At 37.4% G+C, this 25,283-nt stretch overlaps 1 protein-coding gene across 4 annotated transcripts in view; it reads left to right on the forward strand.

The window, feature by feature from the left end:
* ST8SIA1 (ST8 alpha-N-acetyl-neuraminide alpha-2,8-sialyltransferase 1) overlaps positions 1-25,283 on the forward strand; it is a 192,879-nt gene that overhangs the window by 5,498 nt on the left and 162,098 nt on the right. For 2 of the 4 annotated variants that reach the window (XM_054662945.2, XM_063784818.1), the window contains exons 1-2: positions 3,388-3,707; positions 23,939-24,050. In XM_054662945.2, the coding sequence (XP_054518920.1) occupies positions 24,046-24,050 (5 nt within the window). In that variant the 5' untranslated portion in view covers positions 3,388-3,707; positions 23,939-24,045. Of the gene's footprint in view, positions 1-3,387; positions 3,708-23,938; positions 24,051-25,283 lie in introns of those variants that run through there. The other 2 variants (XM_054662946.2, XM_063784819.1) reach the window with 1 other exon arrangement.

Genomic DNA, 25,283 nt, shown 5'->3' on the forward strand with positions numbered 1-25,283 from the left:
TGAATTCTCAATTTGAATTTTTTTTTACACAGTCCAGCAAATGTGATCATGATTTAGTCATCCATGTGTTCACTTACTTTTGTTTATGGTTTTTCAAGTGTCTCTCCACTTCTCCCCTTTTCTGTTCAACTAAGATAACATTCGCTGTGGTCTGTGGTTGGGCCTATAGAGTGGGTTGGTGGGTTGATATTATTTTTTACATTTTTGAGGCTGAGGGTTTCTTTTTTTTTTTTGCAGTCATGAGGCCAACATATATAACCTGATTTAATCAAAAAGAAACATCGGACAAATCCAAAGTGAGGGACACTCTACAAAACTATGGGCACACACTCTTCAGAATTGTGAAGGTCACAAAAGATAAAGAAAGATTAAGCAACTATCCCAGATTAAAGAGTAAGAAGATAAATAAATGCATTGTGTGATCTTTGATAGCATCCTGATCCAGGAAAAGGGGCACATAGGGACAGTTGACAAAATTTAAATACAGTTCATAGATGAATTAGTGGCATTTACTAGTGTTATTTTCTTGATTTTGATCATTTTACTCAATTATGTAAGATTAAACATTTGGAGAAGTTGGGTGAAGAGTGTACAGGAACTCTTTGTACTATTTTTGCTATTCATTTGTAAGTCTAAAATATTTCATCATGAAAACTTTAAAAATATATATTAATATATATATTCCTGTTTACAAGTCTTTCCAAAGGGCTTCTTTGCAGTCCCCGGAACTTGTCAGCATAATCCTCACCAGCTTCTGTAGCCAAAATCTTGGTGGCTTAAAAAAATAAAAATGTATTATTTCATTCATGTCATAGTCAGACATAGGTCAGATGATTCTCTTAGGTTTGTCCCCTCCAAGGCATCTGTCAAGAAGTTGTTAATATTTGGCAAAGGAAACTGAGCTCTTGAGGATGACTTTAAGGGCTGGGTGTGGAAGTGACATTCATAAGCTCTGTACTTATTCTATTGACTAAACTAGACATGTGTCTCCAACATAACTATAAGAAGCAATAGGAAATACAATCTTCCTGTGAGCCAAGAATAAAGAAACAGGATCTGTGAGCACAAAGCCAGTCTCTGTCTTACCTGTCTATGGTGGCCCCACAGCCCTTGAGCAGTGAAAACAAAATTACAAGTCCGCAGGGTTCAGCAAACACTCTCAGAGCAAAATTAGCTTCGGAGCTTTGTTTTCCTCTCTGGGTTTCTGCCTTCTCCTAGATTTAGGCCTGGTAATTGCTTGTCATCTCTTCTCTTCAAGGCCTTTAAAATGATACAACAACATTTAAATGTGTTCAGCATTTATGGTTGTTCTCAGCTGGAGTGATGGTCCAGAAATGCAGCCAGACTGAGTTCCAGAAATGAAAGTCACAAAAAAATTTTTCCGGCTGGGTTCAGTGGCTCACCCCTGTAATTCCAGCCCTTCGGGAGGCCGAGTTGAGAGGATCACGAGATCAAGAGATCGAGACTATCCTGGCCAACATGGTGAAACCCTGTCTCTACTAAAAATACAAAAATTAGCTGGGCGTGGTGGCGCACACCTGTAGTCCCAGCTACTTGGGAGGCTGAGTCAGGAGAATTGCTTGAACGCACTCCTCGCCCTTCTGTGTGTCCCCAAGCCTAATCTTTCCTGGTTGCAGTGAGCCGAGATCATGCCACTGTACTCCATCCTGGTGAAAGAGTGACACTCTGTCTCAAAAAAAAAAAAAAAATTTTTTTTTTTTACATTGCTTGGGCTTTGTAGGGCTATCACTATGCATGTGATTCCCTGGAGCTTAACTCCCCTAAATTAACTATTTGTTTGGAGCCAGTAGGTATTAGATTCTTATTTTGCAAGTCTAAACAGCACATATATGCACTATATAACACTACCTAAGATAACACTACATAAGGTTTAAGTGATCTCACATCTAGGTTTCATACCATCAATTTCCAGAAAGGCCACTTTGTCTTTCTAGGTGAGAGGGGAATGTCTATGGCTTTACCCTTTATCTCTCTGGGGCAGAGATTATCTACTTTTCCATGAAGCTAGTCACGATTACTCATTCAAGCCTGCTTCTGCCTCTCCCACTCTTAGGCATTGCTTTGCTTCTCCAGTTTTTCTCTGACATTCTGTTTTTAAATTGGCTTTGTCTGCTTGGCTGTGGTCAGGGTCTCTGCATGTGCAGGGTAGGTATTGGGGAAGTCTACCGGCTTGCTGAAAGTCAGGCACCTCACATCAGCTCTTAGTTTGAGAACCAACCTCTCGCCTCTCACTTGTTTTTCCAGGCTCTTGGAATCCGAGCTTGTGATGCCTGTTGACCAACTCTGATAACAGATTTTTTTTTCTTTTATTAATTTCATCCCTTGGATATATCTCTCTCCTTTTATGAAAGAATGCAAAAAAGGAACAACCAAACCTCAGCTTCTTTCCTAAACAATTCAGAAGCCACAGAAGCTGTGGCCTCCAGCCAAGGTCTCAAATGATCCTAAGGCATGTTATTTTTTTTCCATTGCTTAAAATGTTGGTGACATCTAGGTATGATGCCTGATTGCTTCTATCATAGTTAATCAAGACCATCTCTACCTACACAGATTTATGTCTGAAATAGGAAAGTAAGTTATTTAACACTTAGTTGCTTTGTCTCAGTGACATTTTTTAATTTAGTAAAATAGACCTCCCTGCAAATAGTGAGCCTTATAAATGTCTCAAAGACATTTAATCCAAATAAAATTCTATTTTACTTGGCATAGATAATATAGAGGCAGAGCTTTTAAAAATAAATGTTTTGTACGGTTTGGCAATGAAAGTTTTATGAATCTATTGAATATCTAGTTCAACTAGAGAAACATTTTTAAGGCCCTGTCTTTAAACACAGATTTTTCTTTGAATGTAATTTGTTTGTATAAATTTCAGTGATTCAGGCCAGGATTGTCACTAAGAAGAAAGATTTTGGTATGCATTTTAACAGCATTAGTTAAAAATAAGAATTTATGAACCAGTATTGGCACTAAACTATTTTTTTATAATTAGCCCTTTTCTATAACTTTCACATATACAACATGTATTTTTCATTTAATATTTTAAAGTGGAGAGGCTATTTTTTCATGGTAGGAGGAAGTATGCCTTTTTGATCCAGATTGTCTGGTGTGACCTGATGCATTTTCCTCCCCCTCCAGCATGTAGACACCTTGGGGAAGGCTCAGGCATGGCGGGCGGCAGGTCCCAAGCCCTGCCCCGCGGGGAGGCAGCTAAGGCCCAGCGAGAAATCGAGCGCAGCGCCGGTGAGCCGGCACTGCTGGGGGACCCGGAGCACCCTCCGCAGCTGCTGGCCAGGGTGCTAAGCCCCTCACTGCCTGGGGGGCCCGCGGGGCCCGCGGGCCACTCCGAGGGCGGGGCCCGCCAAGCCCACGCCCACCCGGAACTCTAGCTGGCCCGCAAGCGCCGCGCGCAGCCGCGGTTCCCAGCCGCGGTTCCCAGCCGTGCCTCTCCTTCCACACCTCCCCGCAGGCTGAGGGAGCCGGCTCCGGCCTCGGCCATCCCAGGAAGGGGCTCCCACAGTGCAGCGGCGGGCTGAAGGGCTCCTCAAGCGCAGCCACAGTGGGCGCCGAGGCCGAGGGGGCGCCGAGGCCGAGGAGGCGCCTAGAGCGAGCGAGGGCTGCCAGGGCTGCCAGCATGCTGTCACCTCTCACAAGGATGCTGAGGACCAGTTTGAGCCATCGTATGTCAGGTACTCAGAAGAGTGTGTGGTGTACAGTAAGCATTCCAGCAAATGTCAACCATCCCCACGTCTTTGTCACCATCCCCGTGAAGGTCTCTATGTCTCCTTTATTCTAAATGTTATCTCAGTCTGATTTGTTGAGTGTTTTTAATCAGAACTCAATGATATATCTTAGGTTTTATTTTCAACCCTGTACATTTTTTTTTTGTATTTATGACATGAGTTAACAGAATGCTTTAGTAAAAGTAACTTTATATTTCTGTCACAGTTTGTTGAAGTCAAGGATAAATTTTGAAAGCTTTTCGCTAGTTTCCGTTCTGATTTTCAGGATTGGATATATAACATGTTAAAAAAGTAACAGCCCTGCCTATCATAGGGAATAGGGAGAATAGTTTCAGTGCTAAGAGAGTAATATATAATAATTCTACCCATCTTCCATTTATTATGCCACGTTCTTTAAAAATGTTACCTCATTCAATCCTCATAGCAACCCTATAGGGCAGGTTCTATTGTTATTATCATTTATAAATGAATAAACAGTCAGAGAATGGTTCAACACATTTAATATTTGCCTAAGATGATACCACTATTAAGTGGTAGAACCACAGAAATTAAACCCAGGAAGTCTGGTTCTCAAATATGGACTCTTAAACATGAGTTTTGATGCAGGGGGAGAAGGATTTTATAATGGAGAAATGTGGTCTTCTCTGACCAAGGCGTTCTCTCTGTGGGCTTGCTTTTTTCTTATGACATTATAATTAGAGTGACCTAAATCAGGGGCAGACACCAAATGATACTGTTGTAGGAAAAAAACGGGCTGTTGTCACATGACTAGGAAAGATTAGGCTCGTGGACACACAGAAGGGCGAGGAGTGGAATTTATTGGGTGAAAGGAAAAAAAAAATCAGCAAAGCGAGAGGCGTTCCTCTTAACAGGCCTTCATCTCACAGATTGAATCCCAGGGGCAGGAGAGGCCGGGATCCTCCCCGCTGCAAACAACGCGAACTTCCCGAGGTCCCGCCCCGTCCCCCCACTGTGCAGGCTGGTGGGAGATTCTTCCAGAACCCGTTTTTACTTGGCTGTCTCTATATTTTGTAAAACTTATAGTTTTACAGAGGACTTTATCCCCTTACTTTTATTTGTATGTCAAGTAATGTCTGTTTAATCTTTAATCTAGGTATTTCCAAATATTCACAAACTCCTTATGCAACTATAAATAAAAACTTATTAATGTAGCCAATTAAAATTTTGAAATATTTAAACATAGATTTTATTCTTAATATTTCTATAAGTCCAATAGAGTGAATTTTTTTGTTGTTGTGAAGACTCTTAAATATGTCCATAAATGTACCCATAGAAATTTTTTAAAATAAAAAAATTGTAAATGCACATAAAACAACACAATGATTAATTTTTTCTTCATTATACTTAACCAACACTGGTTTCTAAAGTATTGATAGGATGCCTCAAAAGTTAACCTTATCTTTTGACTCTTACAGAGGAAATTGGAACTTGCAAACTAAAGTTTTCTGCTTCACTCTCATTTATCCCCCATTTGAATGCTTTTGTCAGAGTGACAAAAGCATTTTAATACTTTTTTAGTTTTAAAGAAGACATCAAGAATTTTATTGGATTTATTTTATATTATAAATTATCTATCCACTTACCAGGGTGAACTTGTTTTGTACTTCTAGTGCCTTTTAGAGATGAACAATATTACTTGAGCCTAAGGATCCATTTAAGGGTAAATTCAGTTTACTATTATGTTATTAATGTACTATAATGCCAGGTAAAGAAGTAGTAATTATCCAAGTATTTGCAAGTATAATTATGCTGGTATTTCATGCTTAAAGCTTGTTTCCTTTTTTTCTCTCGCTTTTTGGTATTATTTTTTAAGTTTCACAAGAATATTATTATTTCCCTTGTGAAGGGAGGAAGTGAAAACGTTAGAACTGTGGAAATTTCCACTCTGAAAGAGACAGTGTTCCTCTTCAGAGTTTATGTGGCTACATAAACCAGGGTTCTGCAGCTTGAGTCAGAAACAAGTTCCCAATGCTCAGTATTACTGAAGACATTATTCAAGGTCTCCAGTGAGTCTGCTAATTAATCTGGGTGGTCTCTTAACCAACCAAACATGCTTACCTGAAAACTCCAAACATCCCTAATTACAAAAACTACCAGAAACCCCAAACGACTACTTGGTTTAAAAATAGATACAGATAAAGAGGTAGATGTTGAAATATATATATATAGATCAGTGTTTCCCAACCTTGGCACTACTGATATTTTGAATTAATTAATTCTTTGTTGTGGAAGATCGTCCTGTGTGTTGTAGAATTTAGCAGCATTCCCGGCCTCCACCTATTAGATGCCAGTAGCATCCTTCCCCCAGTAATCATGGCCAAAAATGTCTCTGGACATTGCCAAACCTTGAGAACAACATCTCCTTGGTTGAAAATCACTGACACGCATGTCATAATTCAAATATATGCTGTGGTATGGAGAATCAGACCTAAGCAGAAACTTTTAAAAATGCTTCCCTGACCTTGATATTGCTGATGGAGAGGGAGGAGAGGGGTCCCCTTCTCAACACAAAGCTGAAGGCCTTGAGAGAGACCAAAATGGCACCAAGTGTAGTAGAAAGCAGAAAAGCAGACTGCGCTCAGATTTGCAGACAGGTTGTTCTCTGGTTGTTTGGGATGGATAGGGATTGCGAACTTTTAGAGAGAGGTTCCAGAGAACTGCATATGTAAACCTTTTATGTTAAATGCTTACATCAGCAGCATGAGGTGAGTGTACTTTTGTGGAAACTTTATGGTAGTCTTTATCTAGCTTATAAATTGATTTCAATGTTGTTTGCAACTTAACATTTATGAAGAAAGTAGTTTTTCTACATTTGAAGGACGTGAGAACCAGCATCAGAGATACTCTTAAAAGGATATTTAGACAATTTCATTTTCTGAGATAGACAGTGATATTTTATAAGCTAGAACTAAGGAGAAATAATTGGCAATATTTTTGTAATAAGGGAGACTTTTAGTAATTTGTCTCATTGTGTGAGAAACTTAATTTAACTTACCAAAACAAAGTAACACATAGTTCCCAATTGACTTCAGTTTTGCTTTATAGTTACAACCATGAAAAATTATTCCGCATAACAAAGATATAAAAATTTCATACACTCTCTATTTTTTCATATTTTATTCCCCATTTATCTTGTCTTCCCTTTCTAATCCTGTCTCTCCTCTCTGTTTACACTGTATTCTTCTCTTTTACCCTGCCTTGTACTTTCATTTTTTCCTCTGTCTAGTCCCTTGCAGTTGGTTTTCTCTTCTCTTTGTAGTTTATCAAACAGCCTGCAATGGTCTTACCAAGCTTCTACATAGAGGACAGAATTGGCACAATGTTTTTGCTCTGCAACCTGAAAATTTTTAATCTTCACATAATTTTATCTGTGGATCTATATAGAAAGGGTTTGTACTAGAGAATGATTTCATGCAGAATTAAACTTTATATGGTGGAGACTACTGATTATCCATAAAAGTCTGTTTTCCACTTACGCTATACTCATAGAATTGTGGCTAGATATAAGGCAAAAGCACACTGGGTTGATAAAAACTACATGGAGAGAGAATCTAACAAGATTAAAATTTAATTTATTTAGAAATGTATGTCTGATTATATTTTAATTTTATATATAGTAAAATTTACTATTTAGTGTACCATTCTTTGAATTGTGAAACATGCATAGAGTCATAGGATCACCACCACCCAATCAAGATACATAACAGTTTCATCATGAAAAGAACATTTCTCAATATCCCTTTGGCATCAAATCACTCTCCAGTCCCAACCTCTGACAACCACTGATCTATCCTCTGTCCCTGTAGTTCTGCCTTTTCCAAAATATTGTATAATTGGAATCATACAGCATGTAGCCTATGGTTTTTTTCACCTAACATGATGTATTTGAGATTTATTTTTGCTTGGTATCAAGTTGGGTATTTTTAAAAATTGCTGAATCATATTCCTTTTTATGGATGGACCAGAGTTTGTTTATCATCCACAAGCTAAAGAGCGTTTGTGCTGTTTCCAGTTTCTGGCAGTTTATAAATTAAGCTGCTATAAACATCTATGTACAGGTTTTTGTGTGAATATAAATTTGTATTTGTCTTTGATAAATAACTGGGAATGGAATTGCTGAGTCATATAGTAATTAATGTGTAGCTATATGAGAAACTGTCAAACTGTTGTCTTAAGTAGCTGTGCCATTTTGCATTTCCATCAGTCATGTGTGAGAGTTTTAGCTGTTTTGCATCCTTACCAGCATCTGGTATTGTTAATGGCTTTTAGTAAATGAATAAGTAAATAAATGAATAAATAAAGCTATTCTAATAGGTGTTTAGTGATAACTTCCTGTAGTTTTAAATAATTATTCGTAATTAATAATGATAATGTGCATTTGTTCATGTACTTATTTTCCATTTGTATAATTATTTTGCTAAACTGTCTTAAAATCTTTTGCCTATTTTTTAAACTGTTTTTAATTGTCTTACTGCTGAGTTTTGAGACTTCTTTACTCTTTTTTTAACCTTTTTTTCTTATTATACTTAAAGTTCTGGGATACATGTGCAGAACATGCAGGTTTGTTACACAGGTATATACGTGCCATGGTGGTTTGCTGCACCCATCAACCTGTCATCTACATTAGGTATTTCTCCTAAAGCTATCCCTCCCCTAGCCCCCTCACCCCCCGACAGGCCCCGGTGTGTGATGTTCCCCTCCCTGTGTCCATGTGTTCTCATTGTGCAACTCCCACTTATGAGTGAGAACATGCGATGTTTGGTTTTCTGCTCTTGTGTTAGTTTGCTGATAATGATTGCCAGTTTCATCCATGTCCCTGCAAAAAACATGTACTCATCTTTTTTATGCTGCATAGTATTCCATGGTGTGTATGTGCCACCTTTTCTTTATCCAGTCTATCACTGATGGACATTTGGGTTGGTTCCAAGTCTTTGCTATTGTGAACAGTGCTGCAGTAAACATAACGTGTGTGCATGTGTCTTTATAGTAGAATGATTTATAATCCTTTGGGTATGTACCCAGAAATGTGATTGCCGGGTCAAATGGTATTTCTGGATCTAGATCCTTGAGGAATCGCCATGCTGTCTTCCACAATGGTTGAACTAATTTACACTCCCACCAACAGTGTAAAAGCGTTTCTATTTCTCCACATTCTCTTCAGCATCTGTTTTTTCCTTTTTTATGTCACCATTAAAACTGGCGTGAGATGGTATCTCATTGTGGTTTTGATTTGCATTTCTCTAATGACCAGTGATGATGAGCTTTTTTTCATATGTTTGTTGGCCGCATAAATGTCTTCTTTTGAGAAGTGTCTGTTCATATCCTTTGCACACTTTTTGATGGGGTTGTTTGTTTTTTCTTGTAAGTTGTTTAAGTTCTTTGTAGATTCTGGATATTAGCCCTTTGTCAGATGGATAGATTGCAAAAATTTTCCCATTCTGTAGGTTGTCTGTTCACTCTGATGGTAGTTTCTTTTGCTGAGCAGAAGCTCTTTAGTTTAATTAGATCCCATTTATTAATTTTAGCTTTTGTTGCCCATGCTTTTGGTGTTTTAGTCATGAAATCTTTGCCCATGCCTATGTCCTGAATGGTATTGCCTAGTTTTACTTCTAGGGTTTGTATGGTTTTAGGTCTTATGTTTAAGTCTTTAATTCACCTTGAGTTAATTTTTGTGTAAGGTGTAAGGAAGGGGTCTAGTTTCAGTTTTCTGCATAAGGCTAGCCAGTTTTCCCAACACTATTTATTAAATAGGGAATCCTTTCCCTATTGCTTGTTTTTGTCAGGTTTATCAAAGATCAGATGGTTGTAGATGTGTAGCATTATTTCTGAGGCCTCTGTTCTGTTCCATTGGTCTATATATCTGTTTTGGTAATAATACCATGCTGTTTTGGTTACTGTAGCCTTGTAGTATAATTTGAAGTCAGGTAGCATGATGCCTCCAGCTTTGTTCCTTTTGCTTAGGGTTGTCTTGGCTATACGGGCTCTTTTTGGGTTCCATATGAAATTTAAAGTCGTTTTTTCCTAACTCTGTGAAGAAAGTCAATGGTAGCTTGATGGGGATAGCATTGAATCCATAAATTACTTTAGGCAGTATGGCCATTTTCACGATATTGATTCTTCCTGTCCATGAGCATGGAATGTTTTTGCATTTGTTTGTGTCCTCTCTTATTTCCTTGAGCAGTGGTTTGTAATTCTCCTTGAAGAGGTCTTTCACATCCCTTGTAAGTTGGATTCCTAAGTATTTATTTCTCTTTGAAGCAATTGTGAGTGGGAGTTCACATGATGTGGCTCTCTGTTTGTCTGTTATTGGTGTATAGGAATGCTTGTGATTTTTCCACATTGATTTTGTATCCTGAGACTGCTGAAGTTGCTTATCAGCTTAAGGAGATTTTGGGCTGAGATGATGGGGTTTTCTAAATATACAATCATGTCATCTGCAAACAGGGACAATTTGATTTCCTCTTTTCCTAATTGAATACCCTTTATTTCTTTCTCCTGCCTGATTGCCCTGGCCAGAACTTCCAACACTATGTTGAATAGGAGTGGTGAGAGAGGGCATCCTTGTCTTGTGCCAGTTTTCAAAGGGAATGCTTCCAGCTTTTGCCCATTCAGTATGATACTGGCTGTGGGTTTGTCATAAATAACTCTTATTATTTTGAGATATGTTCCATCAGTACCTAGTTTATTGAGAGTTTTTAGCATGAAAGGCTGTTGAATTTTGTCAAAGGCCTTTTCTGCATCTATTGAGATAATCATGTGGTTTTTGTCATTGGTTTTGTTTATATGATGGATTACGTTTATTGATTTGTGTATGTTGAACGAGCCTTGCATCCCAGGGATGAAGCCAAATTGATTGTGGTGGATAAGCTTTTTGATGTGCTGCTGGATTCGGTTTGCCAGTATTTTACTGTGGGTTTTTGCATCCCTGTTCATCTGGGATATTGGCCTGAAATTTTCTTTTTTTGTTGTGTCTCTGCCAGATGTTGGTATTAGGATGATGCTGGCCTCATAAAATGAGTTTATGGAGGGGTTCTCTTTTTCTATTGTCTGGAATAGTTTCAGAAGGAATGGTACCAGCTCCTCTTTGTACCTCTGGTAGAATTCAGCTGTGAATCCATCTGGTCCTGGGCTTTTTTTTCGTTGGTAGGCTGCCTCAATTTCAGAACTTGTTATTGGTCTTTTCAGGGATTCAACTTCTTCCTGGTTTAGTCTTGGGAGGGTGTATGTGTCTAGCAATTTATCCATTTCTTCTAGATTTTCTAGTTTATTTGTGTAGAGGTGTTTATAGTATTCTCTGATGATGGTTTGTATTTCTGTGGGATCAGTGGTGACATGCCGTTTATCAGTTTTTATTGCATCTATTTGATTCTTCTCTCTTTTCTTCTTTATTAGTCTGGCTAGTGGTCTATGTATTTTGTTGATCTTTTCAAAAATCCAGCTCCTGGATTCATTGATTTTTTGAAGGGTTTTTCGTGTCTCTTATCTACTTCATTTCTGCTCTGATCTTAGTTATTTCTTGTCTTCTGCTAGCTTTCGAATGTGTTTGCTCTTGCTTCTCTAGTTCTTTTAATTGTGATGTTAGGAAGTCGATTTTAGATCTTTCCTGCTTTCTCCTGTGGGCAGTTAGTGCTATCAATTTCCCCCTAAACACTGCTTTAGCCGTGTCCCAGAGATTCTGGTATGTTGTGTCTTTGTTCTCACTGGTTTCAAAGAACATCTTTATTTCTGCCTTCATTTCGTTATTTACCCAGTAGTCATTCAGGAGCAGGTTGTTCAGTTTCCATGTAGTTGTGTAGTTTTGAGTGAGTTTCTTAATCTTGAGTTCTAATTTGATTGCACTGTGGTCTGAGAGGCTGTTTGCTATGATTTCTGTTCTTTTGCATTTGCTGAGGAGTGTTTTACTTCAATTATGGGGTCAATTTTATAATTAGTGCAATGTGGTATTGAGAAGAATGTATATTCTGTTGATTTGGGGTGAAGAGTTCTGAAGATGTCTATTAGGTCTGCTTGGTCCAGAGCTAAGTTCAAGTCCTGAATATTTTCTCTCTTGTTGATCTGTCTAATATGGACAGTGGGGTGTTAAGGTCTTTCACTATTATTGTGTGGGAGTCTAAGTTTCTTTGTAGGTTTCTAAGAACTTGCTTTATGAATCTGGGTGTTCCTGTATTGGGTGCCTATATATTTAGGATAGTTAGCTCTTCTTGTTGAGTTGATCCCTTTAGCATTAGGTAATGCCCTTCTTTGTCTGTTTTGATCTTTGTTGGTTTAAAGTCTGTTTTATCAGAGACTAGGATTGCAACCCCCGCTTTTTTTTTCTTTCCATTTGCTCAGTAAATATTCCTTCATCTCTTTATTTTGAGCCTATGTGTGTCTTTGTATGTGAGATGGGTCTCCTGAATACAGCACACCGATGGGTCTTGACTCTATCCAATTTGCCAGTCTGTGTCTTTTAATTGGGGAATTTAGCCCATTTATATTTAAGGTTAATATTGTTATGAGTGAATTTGATCTTGTCATTATGATGCTAGCTGCTAATTTTGCTCGTTAGTTGATTCAGTTTCTTCATAGTGTCGATGGTCTTTACAATTTGGTATGTTTTTGTAGTGGCTGGTACCAGTTTTTCCTTTCCATATTTAGTGCTTCCTTCAGGAGCTCTTGTAAGACAGGCCTGATGGTCACAAAATCTCTCTGCATTTGCTTGTCTGTAAAGGATTTTATTTCTCCTTCACCTATGAAGCTTAGTTTGGCTGGATATGAAATTCCGGGTTGAAAATTCTTTTATTTAAAAATGTTGAATATTGGCCCCCACTCTCTTCTGGCTTGTAAGGTTTCTGCAGAGAGATCTACTGTTAGTCTGATGGGCTTCCTTCTGTGGGTAACCCGACCTTTCTCTCTGGCTGCCCTTAACATTTTTTTCTTCATTTCAACCTTGGTGAATCTGATAATTATGTGTCTTGGGGTGGCTCTTCTTGAGGCGTACCTTTGTGGTGTTCTTTGTATTTCCTGAATTTCAATGTTCGCCTGTCTTGCTAAGCTGGGCAAGTTTTCCTGGGTGATATCCTGAAGAGTACTTTCTAACTTGATTCCATCCTGCCCGTCACTTTCAGGTACACCAATCAAATGTAGGTTTGGTCTTTTCACATAGTCCCATATTTCTTGGAGGCTTTGTTCGTTCCTTTTCGTTCTTTTTTCTCTAATCTTGTCTTCATGCTTGATTTCATTAAGTTGATCTTCAATCTCTGGTATCCTTTCTTTTGCTTGATTGATTCAGCTATTGATATTTGTGTATGCTTCACAAAGTTCTGGTGCTGTGTTTTTCAGCTCCATCAGGTCATTTATATTCTTCCCTGAACTGGTTATTCTAGTTGGCAGTTCCTCTAGCCTTTTTTTCAAGATTCTTAGCTTCCTCGCATTGGGTTAGAACATGCTCCTTTAGCTTGAAGGAGTTTGTTGTTACCCACCTTCTGAAGCCTACTGCTGTCAGTTTGTCAGATTCATTCTCTGTCCAGCTTTGTTCTGTTCTCTTGCTGGCAAGGACTTGTGATCCTTTGGAGGAGAAGTGGTGTTCTGCTTTTTGGAATTTTCAGCCTTTTTGTGCTGGTTTTTCCTCATCTTCTTGAATTTATCTACCTTTGGTCTTTGATGTTGGTGAGCTTCAGATATGGTTTCTGTGTGGACATCCTTTTTGTTGATGTTGATGCTATTCCTTTCTGTTGGTTAGTTTTCCTTCTAACAGTCAGGCCCCTCAGCTGCAGGTCTGCTGGAGTTACTAGAGGTCCACTCCAGACCCTGTTTGCCTGGGTATCACCAGCAGAGGCTGCAGAACAGCAATGATTGCTGCCTGTTCCTTCCTCTGGAAGCTTTGTCCCAGAGGGTCACCCACCAGATGCCAGCTGGGGCTCTCTAGTATGAGGTGTCTGTCAACCCCTGCTGGGAGATGTCTCCCAGTCAGGAGGCATGGGGGTCAGGGACCCACTTGAGGAAGCAATCTGTCCCTTAGCAGAGCTCGAGCACTGTGCTGGGGAGACCCACTGCTCTCTTCAGAGCTGGGAGGTAGGAATGTTTAAGTCTGCTGAAGCTGTGCCCACAGCCGCCCCTTCCCCCAGGTGCTCTGTCCTGGGGAGATGGTAGTTTTATCTATAGGCCCCTGACTAGGGCTGCTGCCTTACTTTCAGAGATACCCTGCCCAGAGAGGAGAAATCTAGAGAGGCAGTTTGGCTACAGTGGCTTTATGGAGCTTCAGTGGGCTCCACCCAGTTTGAACTTCTTGGTGGCTTTGTTTACGCTGTGAGGGGAAAACCACCTACTCAAGCATCAGTAATGGTGGACACCCCTCCCCCCACCAAGCTCGAGTGTCCCAGGTCAACTTCAGACTGCTGTGCTTGCAGTGAGAATTTCAAGCCTGTGGATCTTAGCTTGCTGTGCTCTGTGGGCATGGGATCCACTGTGCTAGACCACTTGGCTCCCTGGCTTCAGCTCCCTTTCCAGGGGAGTGAGTGGTTTTGTCTAGTTGGCATTCCAGGCACCTCTGGGGTATGAAAAAAAAACTCCTGCAGCTAGCTTGATGTCTGCCCAAACAGCCACCCAGTTTTGTGCTTGAAACCCAGGGCCCTGGGGGCGTAGGCACCCGAGGGAATCTCCTGGTCTGCGGGTTGTGAAGATCATGGGAAAAGTGTAGTATCTGGGCCAGAATGCACCGTTCCTCATGGCACAGTCCCTCATGGCTTCCCTTGGCTAGGGGAGGGAGTTCTCCAACCCCTTGTGCTTCCTGGATGAGGCAATGCCTCACCCTGCTTTGGCTTGCCCTCTGTGGGCTGCAACCACTGTCTAACCAGTCCTAATGAGATGAGCCGGATACCTCAGTTGGAAATGCAGAAATCACCCACCTTCTGCATTGATCTCACTGGGAGCTGCAGACCGGAGCTGTTCCTATTTGGCTGTCTTGCCTGTGACCCTTCTTTACTCTTTATACAAGCCCTTTGTCAGTAATAAAATTTGTTGTAAACATTTTTTTCTCAGTTTGTGGCTTTCAGTTTATTTTGAAAGTGTTTTTCAGAGGCTGAAATAATTTAATTTTGCTGGTATTGATTTCATCAACTTTTTAAAAAAATGGCTTGTGCTTTTGATATCATATCCAAGGAATCTTTGCCTAACTCAAGGTCACAAAAATTTTCTCCTTTGTTTTCATCCTAAAGTTGTATGCTATTATATTTTACATTTAGGCTTATGATCCATTTGAGTTAACACCATTTGTTGAAATGACTATTTTTGCTCCATTAAACTTCCATTGTGTCTTTGTAAAAAAAATCATTGCCTATATTTTTGTGAATCTATTTATGGGTTCCCTATTCTGCATCATTATTATATTTGTCCTTTCACCAACACCACACAGTTTTCACTATGTAGCTTTATTTTTGGTCTTGAAATTATGTAATTATAATATGAATCCTCCAACTTTGTTCTTCTTTTTCAAGATTGTTTTGGCTATTCTAGGTCCTTTGCCTTTCCATACAAATTTTAGAATAAGTTTGCTAATATCTCTACAAAGTCCTGCTGGGATTTTGTTTAGAATTGCCTTAAATCTATAGATAAATTTTGAGACAAGTGGCACTCAACAATATTGATTAACACAATCTGTGGTCACATTATCTCTTCATTTGTTTTGGTCTCTTTGGCTTTTTTCATCAGTGTCTAATATTTTTGAGCATACTTATCTTGCACATATCTTGTTAAATGTGTACATATTTCATTTATTTGTATTTCTGATGCTATTTTAAATGGTGCTACCCACCCCCCACCCAATTTTGGTTTCCACTTGTTTGTTGCTAGAATATAGAAATACAACTAATTTTTATATATTGACCTTGTATCTTGGAACTTTGCTAAATTCATTTATTAGTTTTAGGAGCGTCTTGTTAGATTACTTTAGACTTTCTGTGTAGATGGTCATTTATCTGTAAATAGAGATAATTTTATTTGCTCCTGTCCAATCTGTAGGCCATTTATTCTTTTCTTGCTTTATTGCAGTGGCTAGGACTATCAATATGATATTAAATAGGAGAGGTGAAAACAGACATCCTTGCCTCATCAATGATCTTAGGGGAAAGCCTTACATCTTTAATTGTTAACTATAATGTAGTATATAGGTTATTTTGTTTGTTTGCTTGTTTTTTGTTTCTTTGTAGCTGCCCATTATCAGGGGCAAAGCATTTATTCTTTTATCATTAAGTCTGATGTAGAATGTAGAGATTTTTTAGATGTCCTTGATTAGGCTAATGAAATTTATATTCCTAGTCTATATCAGTGGCTATTAAATTTTATAACATGCTTTTTTGCATCTATTGAGATGATTATGTAATATTTTCTGTTGATATTGTAAACCATATTGATTGATATTTTAATGTTGAATCAGCTTTGAATTACTGGGAAAATCCCACTTGGTCATGATATATTATCTTTTTAACATATTGCACATGCTGCAAGATTCTATCAGCTAATATTTTGTTGAAAATCTTTGTGTCCATATTTATGAATATTTTTCTATAGTTTTTATTTCTTGCTATATCTACGTCTGGTTTGGGTATTGGGTTATGCTGGTCTCATAAAATGAATTGAGGAATGTTTTCTTCTCTTATATTTTCTGGAAAGACATTGTATAGAGTTTATATTATTTCTTTGAAAGTACACCAGAATTTTTCAGTCAAATACTCTGGGAATCGACTTTTCTTGTGGAAACGTTTGTATGTAAAAACTTAATATTTCTTTAATGGAGATATGATTATTTTGTCTATTTCTTTATCAAATTTATCAGTGAATCTTGGTAGTTTCTGTTATTCAAACAATTATTCTATTTTATCTACATTTTTATATTTGTGGGCATTGAGTACTTGATAGTCTTTTATTAACTTTTCTTTTGGTTGGCTTGTTTTTTTTTTTTTTTTTTTTTTTTTTGAGATGGAGTCTTGGTCTGTCTCCCAGGCTGGAGTGCAGTGATGTGATCTCGGCTCACTGCAAGCTCCGCCTCCCGGGTTCACACCATTCTCCTGCCTCAGCCTCCTGATTTGCTGGGACTACAGGCGCCCACCACCACACCCATCTAATTTTTTGTATATTTTAAGTAGAGGCAGGGTTTCACCATGTTAGCCAGGATGGTCTCGGTTTCCCGACCTCGTGATTTGCCCGCCTCTGCCTCCCAAAGTGATGGGATTACAGGCGTAAGCCACTGCACCCAGCCTGATTTTTTACATGATGTATTTTATATCATTTTTGGCTTTTTGGCTATCTAGCATGTGTGTGCACCTGTGTGTGTGTTCTAAGGATTGCAATATACCTACTTAACTTTAACAGTCTTCTTTGAGTTAATATTTTGCCATTTCAAGGAAAGCGTAGAAATCTACCCTTTAACTTTTCCTTTTCTGTTACAGTTGTCACATGTTTTACATCTACATAAACTGAAAACCTGCATCAAGAAATGTTACAATTTTTCTTTTTGATGGCTATGTATAAAGAACTTAGGAAGAGAAAAACAATTTTTAAAATATTTACCCAGATACAGACCTACTTATGTTGTTCTTCCTTCCTTCCTGAAGTTCCAGAGATCTCTCTGGTATCATTTTTCTTAAGCTGGGAAAATGTCTTTTACCATTTGTTTTAGAGCAAGTCTACTGGCAACAAATTCTCTTAGGATCCCTTCATTTGAGAATATGTTTATTTTGTCATTATTCCTGAAGGATATTTTCACTGGACATAGAATTGCGAGTTGACAGTTATTTATTTATTTATTTATTTTTGGCACTTTGAAGATGTTGTCCCACAGTTTTCCGGCCTCCCTAGTTTCTGATGAGAAATCCACAGTCATTCACATTGTTCCTCCCTTATATGTAAAGTGGCATTTTTAATGGCTGCTTTCATGGCTTTTCTTAACCTCTGATTTTTAGCATTTTATTCTCACATGTCTGGGTTTGGTTTTCCTTGGGTTTCCCTGTGTGGAGTGTGCCAAACTACTTAAATCTGTAGATTTATGCCTTTCCTCAAATCTGGGAAGTTTCAGTGTTATTTCTTCTGATATATTTCCCTTTACTAATTGTTTCTCCTCTTCCTCCGTGATGCTAATGGTACGAATATTAGACCATTTAATATTGTCTCACATGTTCCTAAAGCTCTCTTAATTTTATTTTTAATCTCTTTTTCACTTTGTTTTTCAGATTGAATAATCCCTTAACCAGTGGTCCCCAACCTTTTTGGCACCAGGGACCAGCTTCATGGAAGCCAATTTTTCCATGCAAGGGGTGGGTGGGGGATGATTCAAGGGCATTACATTTATTGTGCACTTTATTTCTATTATTACTATATTTTAATATATAATGAAATAATTATACAACTCACCATAATGTAAAATTAGTGGGAGCCCTGAGCTTGTTTTGCTGAAACTAGATGGTCTCATCTGGAGGTGCTAGCACACAGTGACACATCATCAGGCATTAGATTCTCATAAGGAATGTGAAGCCTAGATCCCTCGCATGCTCAGTTCACAATAAGGTTTGCATTCCTATGAGAATCTAATGCCCTTGCTGGTCTGACAGGAGGCGGAGCTCAGGCGGTAATGCTCGCTCATCCTCAGTTCACCTCCTGTTGTGCAGCCTGGTTCCTAACAGACCACCAGTCTGTGGCCCGGGGCTGGGGACTCCTGCCTTAACCTATCTTCTAATTGTGTCTTCCCTTTTCACCTCCATTCTGCTATTGAACCCATCCACTGATATTTTTATTCCCAATATTGTATTTTTCAATTGTAAGGTTTTGATATCATTTGTTTTTAGTTTCTATTTCTAGCTGAAAGCTTTTATCTTTTGATGCATTTTAAGAATTTTCACCTTTGCCTCACAGGATAGTTATAATGGCTGCACTAATGTATTTTTCTGATAATTCCAATATCTAAGTCATCTCAGGGTTGTCATCTCTTGATTGTCTTTGCCCTTGGTAATTGAGCACATTTTCGTAGATTTTGATATTTTGAGTAATTTTAGATTGCATACTGAACATTTTGAATATTATGTCATGTTAAAATTTTCTGGAGTCCTGTTAAATTTTCTGGAGTCCTGTTAAAATTTTCTGGAGAAAGTTGATTATTCTGTTTTAAAAGACAATTCAGCTTTCTCTGGTTATAGGATAAGATGAAATAGACAAACTTCTTCCTAGTTCTCCCACCAATTACAGTTAAAAATCCTAAACATTATTTATGAAGCAAACACAGAAGACTTTTGAAGGTAGAGAGATGACAGGCGAGAGACCTGGGACTTGTAGAAACTTTAGCAGAGTTTCTTGTTTCTGTTTTGTTATTGTTGCTATTGATTTACATACCTTGGACTGGGCACTGGAGAAGGGGGCAGTCTGGAAATACCAATGGGCATAGGCCAAAAAATCCCAAAGAAAAGCAATTCTCTCTAGCTAAGGGACCATGAAAGTGGCCGTCTAGAAAGAATGAAATATTTTAGACACTAACTACCCTAATGCAATCATTACAACCCAGAGTAAACTGGCTACATCCCCTTCAGCAAAGGCTGAGTGAGGAAACTGGACTTCCACCCTCATCTGGCTGTAACGAACCCCTTCCTTCCCCTGTGCTGTCAGTAGAGACCACAGCGCGAGCTTGGACTTCCATCCCCATCTAGCAGTAATGAAACGGTTCCTCTTTTCTCCTCTCCCACACTGGCCTGGTGTCAGAAAAAAATTGTTTGACCAGAAGATTTAAGTAAGTCCTAGAGTCTCACAGCAACACCTGAAATGTCCGGAATACAATAAAAATCACTCATTTTAAGAATCAGAAAATTCTTAACATGAATGAGAAAAGAAAATTAACCAATGCCAACGTTGAGTTGATAGAGATGTTGGAACTATCCAAAAGGAAATTTAAAGCAGTCATCATAAAAACATTTCAATAAGCAATTACAAACATGCTTGAAACAAATGGAAAAAATAGTGTTAAGGAAATACAAAATATAAATAAGGGCGTATTTTTCTGTCCCCTGTCAAGAAAAAGAGGGTTTCTTTTGGAGTTTTTATCTGTGCCTGCTGTGCACTGGGCAAACTTAGATCAAAGTGGGGTGATAAAAGAGGGGAAAAATTAGAAAATTCACTGCTATACTGGTTATTCTTAAGGCTTTGATGTCTCTTCCCACGCTGCCCCCTACTTTTAGAGGTCTCAGGTAGTTGCTCAGTTGCTTTTTGTACCTTGTCCAGAGTTGTAATCAGGTTATAGTAGACTTAATCCTTCCTGGCCAGCATGGAAACATGACAACATTTTGAAGCCAGGGTGGTTGCCTGCCCATCCTAGGTTTGAAGTAGCAGAAGATCTGTGGCAGATTAGCAGGGACAAATATTACTGATGGAGATTGAATGATAAAGCATTGACCTTTGAAGAGTTGGCAAAATGCACTGGGGAGAGAAAATGAGGAAGAAATAGCCAGAAATACTGGTTACAACAGACTGCTTTAGTGAACATTAAATAACTGATGGGGCTGGAGGAGAGGGGTGGGGGAAGCCAGACCCCTTGAAGTTGAAGCCAGTAAAAAAAAAAAAAAGAAAGAAAAAGCAGAAAGATGTGTCAACTTTGCACATTGCCAGGTTGCACCTTGTTATTAGTTGGGAGGAAGAAAAATTACTTTAGCCCAGGTGATCACTCTACCTAAAGGGACTTGGCAAATTTGTCCCATTTTTATCCCAGACTGGATGAACTTAAATCCACTGATGCAGATGGGAAGTGGAAGAATGTGTTAGACCAGGGTTCTGGGTTTACTCCACCTGTTAAATAAAGCAAAGAAGATTGACTTGAATTCCACTGGGGGATCCAAGACTACATGTTATGTCTAAACAGAACAGCCTTGGGTTGATGCAATTACTGGATTCTGGTGAACAATAAACCATAACATCTGCTATATAGTGGGAGGAAAATATCAGGAAACCCAAAAATGAGCCTTTTAGGGGCATAGCGATGTTGTCATGGTAAGTCCTAGGGTTATGGTGAAGCCACTGTTTAAAAAGTGAAAAAGAAACAAAACAACAACAAAAACCCAAGGCACAAAACATGCATCTGAGTGCATAGTTGGAATAAGTGTCATTGTGAATGGAAGGCTTTGCTGTTGCTGGGACTTCTTCTACCCTTTGCCTGATTTTAATTGAGTATGTTAATTAGGAAATCTTAGAATTGTCCAAACTCTCCTCCATAGTGAATATTAAGCAATACCCAAATCCCAGAAGGATAACAAGAAATTTCCAGCTTTAATTTAAATATATAATAGAGTGGTTTAATCCTATAGTAAGAATGTAGATTGGTGTAGCCTCTATGGATAAACAGTATGGAGATTCCTAAAGAAATTAAAAGTAGAACAACCATATGACCCAGCAATCCCTCTTCTGGTTACATGCCCAAAAGAGATGAAATCACCAACTCATAAAGATATCTGCATTCTCATGTTTATTACAGCATTATTCACAATGCCCATGATAGAGAAACAGTGTGTCTGCTGATGAGCAAATGGATAAAGATAATCTGATATATATGTATCTCAGATATATTTTAAGGCAGAACAGTATTGTATCTCATATATATATATCTCATATACATATATCTCATATATATCTCATCTACATATATCTCATATATATCTCAACCACATATATCTCATATATATATCTCATATATATCTCATCTACATATATCTCATATATATCTCATCTACATATATCTCATATATATCTCATGTACATATATCTCATATATATCTCATATATATATCTCATATATATATCTCATCTACATATATCTCATATATCTCATCTACATATATCTCATATATATATCTCATCTACATATATCTCATATATATATCTCATCTACATATATCTCATATATATATCTCATCTACATATATCTTATATATATCTCATCTACATATATCTCATATATATATCTCATCTACATATATCTTATATATATCTCATCTACATATATCTCATATATCTCATCTACATATATCTCATATATATCTCATCTACATATATCTCATATATATCTCATATACATATATCATATATATCTCATATATATCTCATATATATCTCATCTACATATCTCATATATATCTCATCTACATATATCTCATATAGATATCTCATCTACATATATCTCATATATATCTCATCTACATGTATCTCATATATATATCTCATCTACATGTATCTCATATATATCTCATCTACATATATCTCATATATATCTCATCTACATAGGGATATCTCATATATATATCTCATCTACATATATCATATATATATCTCATCTACATATATCTCATATATATCTCATCTACATATATCTCATATATATCATTTATGTATATCTCATATATATCTCATCTACATATATCTCATATATATATCTCATCTACATATATCATATATATATCTCATCTACATATATCTCATATATATATCTCATCTACATATATCTCATATATATCATTTATGTATATCTCATATATATATCTCATCTACATATATCTCATATATATATCTCATCTACATATATCTCATATATATCTCATCTACATGTATCTCATATATATATCATCTACATATATCTCATATATCTCATCTACATATATCTCATATATATCTCATCTACATATCTCATATATATCTCATCTACATATATCTCATATATATCTCATATATCTCATCTACATATCTCATATATCTCATCTACATATATCTCATATATATCTCATCTACATATATCTCATATATATCATTTATGTATATCTCATATATATCTCATCTACATATATCATATATATCTCATCTACATATATCTCATATATATTTCTCATCTACATATATCTCATATATCTCATCTACATATATCTCATATATATATCTCATATATATCTCATCTACATATCTCATATATATCTCATCTACATATATCTCATATATATATCTCATCTACATATATCTCATATATATCTCATCTACATGTATCTCATATATATATCATCTACATATATCTCATATATATCTCATCTACATATATCTCATATATATCTCATCTACATATCTCATATATATCTCATCTACATATATCTCATATATATCTCATCTACATATATCTCATATATATCTCATCTACATATATCATATGTATATCTCATCTACATATATCTCATATATATCTCATCTACATATATCTCATATATATATCTCATCTACATATATCTCATATATATCTCATATACATATATCTCATATATATCTCATATACATATATCTCATATATATATCTCATCTATATATATCTCATCTATATATCTCATCTACATATATCTCATATATATATCTCATATATATATGAGATACAATACTGTTCTGCCTTAAAAAAGGAGATCCTGCCATTTGTCACAACATGGACGGACCTGGAGGACATTATGCTAAGTGAGATAAGCCAGACACAGAAAGAAATGTATTTAATGATCTCACTTACATATGGAATCTTTTAAAAAAATGTCAAATACATAGAGACAGAGAATAAAACAGTGGTTACTGGGGTGGGGGGATGTGAAGGAAATGGGTTGATAAAGGTCAAAGGATACAAAGTAGCAGATATGTAGGATGAACAAGTCTAGAGATCTAATGTACATGAGGACTGCAGTTAATGAAATTATATCGTATTCGGGATTTCATTAAATAAGCACATTTTAGCTGCTCTTGCCACAAAAAGAAAGTGACCATGTGAGATGATAGATATATTAATCTGCTTCACTACAGTAACTATTTTACTATTTAAATGTATCCAATAACATCATATTGTAAACCTCAAATATACACAATAGCATTTATTTTAAAAATAATAAAAATAAAAATTAAAATATAGTAGAACGATACTAATTTCCAACAGCTTGCTTTACAACCGTCCTCTCTTGCTTGTGGGAAGAAAAATGGGTGACTCCTGTAAAGTAACTTGTTTATTGTGGCTTAAACCAAGCAGCTCCATTGATAACCCCCATCATGTCAGACATGGGTGAACCTGTTTAGGAAACCAATAGGGTAATATGACTGGGATGCTATGAAAGTCATGGTGTTTTTTTTTTTCTTTTCTGTCCTAGTCTTAGAAGAAATCAGGCAAAATGTCCCTTTTCAGGGGAATGATTGATATACACTCACCATTCTCTGCTACAAGTAGTTGAATTCTCCAGTATATTTTGACGAGTTGATGAGGTAAGGTTTAGACTTAATCACAGTCAAATGCAAGTTGATATATGCATTAAGGATAACAGGAAAGTTTCCCTGTCAGAGCGGGAAGCCTAGGAGGATCTGAGAACAGTACTGGCATCTATGAGTAGTTGAAGATGGCTAATCTGTGTGGTTAAAATACAGCTCAATCAGTTAAACACTTGAGCGTGGCTTGGAGTGAAGGCCGCAAGAGACAGTCCACTGAAGGCAGAGAATAAATGAATGTGTTTGCTAGACTCTGCTAATAAGAAGGAGACACAAAAATCTGTGGGGCATTTTGGGCTTGGGGGATACCACTCGCTGTTCCTGGGCATCTTGCTAGCTAAAATACATCGAGTGACAAGAAAGAAAAGTATGAATTTGAAAGATATCCCAAAACAAAAACAGGCTTTGAAGACTTACAGAGAGCTGTAACCCAAAACAGCACTATTTGGGTTGGCCTACTGTACAAATTATTTTGGAGGTTTTTACTATCTAGATAGATAACGTGCAGATTGTAGTCTCTTGCCAAAGTTGTTAACACTGTTCTTGCTCTAAGCAGTGACTGCTGGAAGAATATTGAATTTGAAGATACTTGATGTCAAGACAAGATATGGCCCCTTTCAAAGACAATTACTGCCCTTTTACTGGGCCTTAGTGGAGATTGTTCCCACCACTCAGGGATTTCAAATAATTCTGAGATCTAAAGTACCTTGATGTCATAGGTAATGTCAGATTCATTCCGATAAGGAAGGAGCAGCTCAACAGAGCTCAGTGTTAAAATAGAAATGATATATTTATAGGAACGCTGCACTTGCTATGGCCCTGAAGACATTGTATCCATAAATATATTGCTACTTTGCTCTTAGGACCAACAACAGGAGCCCCCAAAACTGCCAGCTGTTGGTGCTGAGTGGTTTTAATCATAGGTTTCTCTCCTTGTTAAAGTAAAGTGAGTTTCCTGGTTTACTGATGGAAGCCCTCAAATCAAGGATGCATTGCAGTCTAGATGTTTGCCCCCATTTGATCAGTAGGTCATAAAACCTACTGAAGAAGCAAGGGTAACTTGAGCAACACTCAAAATTGAGGGCAGTATACCCGTAGAACAGTAAGAGCTTGGACTTGCCAAGGCCTTGATGCATAGTCAGGCAACACATTCTCCCTCCCTCCTTCTCTGCCTCCCTCCCTTCTTCCTTCCTTCCTAGATTGTAATTATGAAATCCCTGTAGGAACTTCAAG

The sequence above is a fragment of the Pan troglodytes genome, chromosome 10, assembly GCF_028858775.2.
Source record: "Pan troglodytes isolate AG18354 chromosome 10, NHGRI_mPanTro3-v2.0_pri, whole genome shotgun sequence".
NCBI lineage: Eukaryota > Metazoa > Chordata > Mammalia > Primates > Hominidae > Pan > Pan troglodytes.